At 36.6% G+C, this 6,231-nt stretch overlaps 1 protein-coding gene across 4 annotated transcripts; it reads right to left on the bottom strand.

Moving 5' to 3' along the window:
- Positions 1 to 1,126: 1,126 nt before the first annotated feature.
- On the bottom strand, positions 1,127 to 5,987 carry LOC124890250 (probable E3 ubiquitin-protein ligase RHC1A). 4 transcript variants are annotated; one of them, XM_047402082.1, is made up of 2 exons: positions 5,747 to 5,987; positions 1,127 to 2,421 (listed from the first exon to the last, which is right to left on the bottom strand). In XM_047402082.1, the coding sequence occupies exon 2, from the start codon at positions 2,361 to 2,363 to the stop codon at positions 1,404 to 1,406; it is 960 nt and encodes a 319-aa protein (XP_047258038.1). In that variant the 5' UTR covers positions 2,364 to 2,421; positions 5,747 to 5,987; the 3' UTR covers positions 1,127 to 1,403. The 4 variants fall into 4 exon arrangements, with proteins under 4 accessions (XP_047258038.1, XP_047258039.1, XP_047258041.1 ...); XM_047402083.1 differs by having other exon boundaries at positions 1,127 to 2,438; positions 5,747 to 5,906; XM_047402085.1 differs by having other exon boundaries at positions 1,127 to 2,446; positions 5,747 to 5,808.
- Positions 5,988 to 6,231: the final 244 nt, after the last annotated feature.

Here is a 6,231-nt window from a genome sequence, read left to right as displayed (position 1 = left end):
GATCCATAGTAGTAAGGTACTCAATTTTCACTTCGTCAAGATGATGACGCAAGAAAATCATAGCCTTAGCACGATTTTGACTAGATGCTGTATTTTCATTTTTTATGGCGTCTCCAAGACCCATAGCATCTAGGTGGATTTCAGCATCCAATACCCATGAAATATAATTCTTTCCCGAACTTTGAAGGGCAACGAACTCACACTTCGTAAGATTGTTAGCCATATGAAAAAAGGAAGAAATAAAAAAAATAATACCTTAGCCTTAGCCTTCAAATTTGAGACGGTAGAGTCTCGTGCTGATAACGCGTTATAAAACAAAAAAGAATAAAGAAGAAGAGTAGAGAGAATAGAGAGAGTAATTGCTATTTCTTCTCTTGAGGGATGATTTACAATGAAGGAAACCCTTCTGTTTATAGGGAGAATTTGCCCTAATTTGCCCTTGTTTCACACTAAAAGACAAATATATCAAATCCTGATAGACATCAAATAGATCTTGATAGACATTCACTATAATTGATATATATCATAACAATAAATATTTTTTTAATAAATGCTTGGACATGGAAATGGTATTATTTGATATACAAATGAAGTAATTCTTCATGCACTCCCATGTCTAACATAAAGGTGATGACGGCTAACCGCATCACATATTTATAAAAAAGACATTAATCTTTTCAACTTTTATAATATTGGGCCTATGCCACGCACGAACATTACTCATCTAGTAAAAAAGAAGGGAAGAATGAAGTTGTCCCGATCGAAATATAAATAACAACTTAATTGAGTTCGTCATAATTGTGAAAACTCCCTCTCAATACAAAGAAAGGAGATGAAACTATGCTAATGGTGGTCTTCGTAAAAGAGTACCACCTTTGAAGGATCCGACACACAGATGTGACAATATTTTTGCAGAATCCGAGCAACTTAGTCCGATACTACTTGGAAAAGAGAAGCTGTAGAAGAGCACCACCATAGTCAAGTCTTGACACATGGAGGATTAATTCGACTACAAAGATAGTGAATCAAAGGGAAGGGAAGAATGATGTCCACAGAGATGTCAACTTAACCGAATACATCACAATTGATAAAACTCTCTTAACACACAGAAAAAACGAGACGAGACTACGCCAACTAGAAGCAAATTTATTATCAACAACAGATGTATCATTGACATTTTGAGAACATCATTTACACAAGCACCTTAAACCATCTCAAGATGTTTCCCACCTATACACCTTTGAAGAACAACTTAGATCTCATATTACAACACATTGTAAACAACAACGTTTCCACTCCATCTAGGATAATTTCAAGATCTCGCAATCAACATCCCCTGAAACTAATTTCAGAACCTTGAAAGTAGGCAAAATCCAAGATGCTGGAAAGAAACTTTTTAATAATTAAAAGCGCCATGCAGGGTAATTTGCTTCATTGTTCTCTTCATAGGGTGTTGTTGAGCTACTTCCTCCTCTCCTCTCATCAGTATAATTGCCAGTGTTTTGGTTGGACGAGCGAAAAGGCCACAAGAATGAAAAAAGATTCCTCCTCCCTTGGTTTTGACCGCTGTTGTCCCTACCACTACTGTTGTTGGTGCCACTGCTAACGTTTCCAGTTCTGGAAGTCCAATTGGTCGGGGCACTCCCAGAAGCTCGTGAAGGCAGCTCAAGACGGCAGACAGGGCATGAGTTGTGCCTGACCAACCAAGGTACAATACAATCTGAATGGTAAAGATGCTTACATGGCATTTGCCTTGCTTCAGAACCCAATTCAAAGTTATCTTGACAAACTGAGCATTGAGAATCAGTGTTGAGGTGCCTTTGTGTGATCCTGACAGTAGGCAAAGCATCAATTGCCGAACGAGGTGCCGGGGGAGGCCCCTGCCTATCATTCATACTGAGCTGCTCAATTAACTGTTGCAGCCCAGTCCCCATCAAATCATCAAAATTAGGTCGTCGCTGCCCCATTCCTGGGCTTCCATTGAAAAAGTACTCAAATGCATCATTTTCGGTCATACTAACAGGAGTTTGGCCATGAAATATCAACCATGGACCAGAACCAAAGCCCCTCCCACTTCCTGGAACAATGCCAGATCTTGTCCTTATGTCAAAGTTAGGGTTTCTTCCTGCCATTCTCTGCCTCATGAATGCAGCAAGGGCATCCATTATACCAAATCTTGGGTCTGGAAAAGGATCAATCAATCCAAAATGAGGATCATCCTCAATATTTGATCTAGAACCTATCATGTCATCGAGCTCTTCAACGAAACCTCCGCCACAATTTGGGCAAAGACAATTACCTCCTAAAGGTTGAATTGGCTGCCTGCATCTGTGGCACCAGTGTGTATAGCTCCCACTCGACATCCCTTATAAGCACTTTTTTGAACAAATCTTGCAAACTTAAACCAAGCTGCAGATCATCCTGCACCCACAAACTAACTGTTCAACTATAATAGAGATTAGCACCACTTTGATTATATGAAAATAAGCCAATGTTTTCAGATAAAAGTATTAGGTAGTGCTCAAAAGTGATGTCATGCGTCAATCAGACTCACCAAAACACATGTCATACTAGAACATCCAAATCTAAAATTTCCCTTCCCCTTTCAGCCATTTTTAAAAGATCTCGCTTTTTTGTTTCCTTTTAGGGGCTGGTAAACACACCCCCACTCTTCTTCCCCTCCCTAGAGATCTCTCGGGAGAATCGATGACTATATGAAGTCAAGTACACCAGAGATTTAATTAGATAATTGTAAATTATGGATTTCCACATTTCCCCGTGGTTATTCAAATTCTCGAACTCTTGGTTGGAAATGGAGAGATCTACTACTAGGGGAACCCCCTCTCGTCAAGAAAGTGTTTCTCTTCTTGTTCAAATTCCTTTTCTATGATTTATTAAAGAGAGAAAACCACAAATTGAAGCATACTTCTTCCAAAGCTATAGTGACATCCAAATACTGTTCATCCCAGTTCTACTTTGAAGGACTCCCAAAACCACTTCACTAACATTATACTTTCTTCATCCAAAGAAATTTCGCACCATTTCTACATTAAACATACCCGGTGTAATCCCATAAGTGGGGTCTGAGGAGGGCAGAATGTACACAGACCTTACCCCTACCTTTGTGGGGTAGAGAGGCTGTTTCTGGTAAACCCTTGGCTCCCACTTTTACTTTAAAGAAATCTCAAAACCCCATATATTAATTTCACTAACATTTCAAGATCGGTGCAACGGTAAAGTTGCTCCTTTGGTGCAGAGAACATGGGTTTGAGGCATGCATACAGCCTCTTTTGCATAAATTCAAGGAGAAGGCCGCCTGTCTAAGCCCTTTTCTCCTCCTACCACGCACTAGAAGGGGAGTACCATTCTTCATACAAGGGGTAGCCCCCACCCCCCACTCAAACCCCTCTTTTTTTTTTCCAGGAACAAATGGTGTCCGAGCCAACTTGTGACTAGCTCGACTACCCCACAAGTTACCAACAACCTCCTACCCCACACTAGCAGGTGATTACCCTTCTTCATACACGGGGTAAAACCCCCTTTTTCTTTTCCCGTAACAAGTGATGTTGCTTGTACCTAGCTTGACTATCCCGCGAGGTACCTCCTACCTCGCTCTAGGAGAGGAGCACCCTTCTTGGGATAAAACCCTTTTTTCCCACTGAGCCAGCTTGTGCTTAGCTTGACTATCCCACGAGATACTTGCCACCTCCCACCAACACAAATACAGAGTATTACAAGGATAAGACCCTGGAAAGAAGGTTATTACAACAAAATGTATACTAATTGACCAGATAATCAACCCAAAAACTGCATTCTTATGATCTCCAATCCACAAGATCATACAAATTACTCATCTTAGTGCCTTTACACCTTATCAAAGAACAATATACATAGAACACAAATTCTTGAAAAAGAAACATACAAAAACACAAATAGATACATCCAAATTACTCATCAAGCTAGCACCTTTACACTTCATCAAACAACAATATACATAGAACACAAAATCTTGGGAAAAAGAACACACAAAAACATAGATAGATACATACAAATTACTCATCAAGCTAGTTCCTTTACACCTGTACCTAGCTCGACTATCCTTCGAGGTACCTCCTACCCCCCTCTAGCATGGGAGCACCTTCTTGGGGTAAAACTCCTTTTTGTTTCAGTAACAATTGGTGTCCGAGCCGGATTGTGCTTAGATCGACTATCCCATGAGTTACTGCTACCTCCTACCAACAAAGATACCGAACAACTTTCCAAGCCCTTAGCCCTAGAAAGAAAGTTACTATGGCAAAAATACAGTAATTGACCAAATAATCAACTTGTTGAAAATTGTTTTAGTTACTGCAGTAACTTTTAGTTAATAAGTTGTTTAGAACTAAGATGAATTTGAATTTTAAATTTCAGATTAGGTTGTTTTAGTTGTTGAGAAACTTTAGGATTTTGAATATCAAATAATGCAAATTATGTGCTTTATGTTGGCTATTTAAAGCCTTCCAATGCTTAATAAAATTATTGATAGCTTTGAAAGTTATTTCAATCCATTGAGAGCAATTTTAACCCTTTTTGCTATCCGATCCTTTTAAAAAAAAACACACACAACCCAAAAACTACCATCTTATGATCTTCAATACTCAAGTTCATACAAATTACATACTCAAGATCATACAAATTACTCATCAAGTTGACTCCTTTACATTTTATCAAAGAACAATATACATAGAGAACCCGAAATTTTGAAAAAAAAACATACAAAATCACAGACACATACAAATTACTCATCAAGCTAGCTCCTTTACACTTAATCAAAGAACAAGATACATAGAACACAAAATCTTGAAAAAGAAGACTTACAAAAACACAAATACATACATACAAGTTACCCATCAAGTTAGCTCCTTTACACTTAATCAAAGAACAGTATGCATGGAACACAAAATCTTGAAAAAGAAAACATACAAAAACACAAATAAAACATACAAAAACACAACTACATACATACAAATTACTCATCGAGTTAGCGCCTTTACACTTAATCAAAGAATAATATACATAGAACACAATGTCTTGGAAAAAAAAAACAAGCAAAAACACAGATAGATACACACAAATTACTCATCAAGCTAGCTCCTTTACACTTGTATCTAGCTCTATCCCACGAGGTACCCGCTACCTCCTACCAACACAAATACCGAGTAACTTTATAGGGATAAGACAGTGGAAACAAAGTTGCTACAGCAAAATACACTAACTGACCAAATAATCAACCCAAAAACAGCCTTCTTATGATCTTCAATCCTCAATATCATAAAAACTACTCATCAAGATAGCTCCTTTACACTTTATCAAAGAACAATACACATAGAGAACACCAAATCTTAGAGAAAAATACAAAATACATATAGATACATACAAATTACTGATCAAGATAACTACTTTACACTTTATCAAAGAACAATATACATAGAGAACACAAAATCTTGAAAAAAAAATACAAAAACAAATATGGATACATACAAATTACTCATCAAGATAGCTCCTTTACGCTTTATCAAAGTTAATCATATATATAGAACACAAAATCTTGAAAAAACACACACACACACACACAAAAACAGATATAGATACATAAGTCAAATTGATGATAAATATGAAATGAAACCCAAAAATTATGTAAACTAAAATTGTGAAAAATTGGAAATTTTGAAAAAAGAATGAAAAATTGGGAGTTGGGTTTTCTTACCAAGAAGATGATGATGGTGTGTGTAAAGAGCGTGAGTGAGAGAAAAATGAAAGAACCCTAAAAGAAAGAAAGAAAGGAGACAAAAAGATGTGCTGTTCTACAGTCGATATGTACTAAAATGCGCCTTGTGTGCATTTAATTTTTATATATTTTCTCACCAACTACATGCCAAAATGGTGATTGGAAAGCTTAACAAGTGATGTCATTTTCAGGACCAAAGGATAAAAACTGCTCATTCCTTAAATGAGGTTTTCATTTGAGTAAATATATAATTATTTCGAGATTTGTAAAAAAATATCTAAATTTTAATTTTAATTTATTACCTCATGATTTTTTTATTTCGTTGCAAATACATTATTTTGATCCTCTGTATATATACACACACCACAAATACGTGAAAGGACTTGAATTTGATTTTTTGACTAATTAAAAGCTTACACGTGTAAAATAATTTAATATATAATTTATATTTTTTTAAAAAAATA

Source organism: Capsicum annuum, unplaced genomic scaffold (assembly GCF_002878395.1).
Source record: "Capsicum annuum cultivar UCD-10X-F1 unplaced genomic scaffold, UCD10Xv1.1 ctg1489, whole genome shotgun sequence".
Lineage (NCBI taxonomy): Eukaryota > Viridiplantae > Streptophyta > Magnoliopsida > Solanales > Solanaceae > Capsicum > Capsicum annuum.
This window is presented reverse-complemented; position numbering and strand designations above follow the sequence as displayed.

Excerpts from the sequence above, each read along its gene's own strand:
- LOC124890250 (XM_047402082.1), bottom strand. The coding sequence starts at position 2,363 with ATGTCGAGTGGGAGCTATACACACTGGTGCCACAGATGCAGGCAGCCA.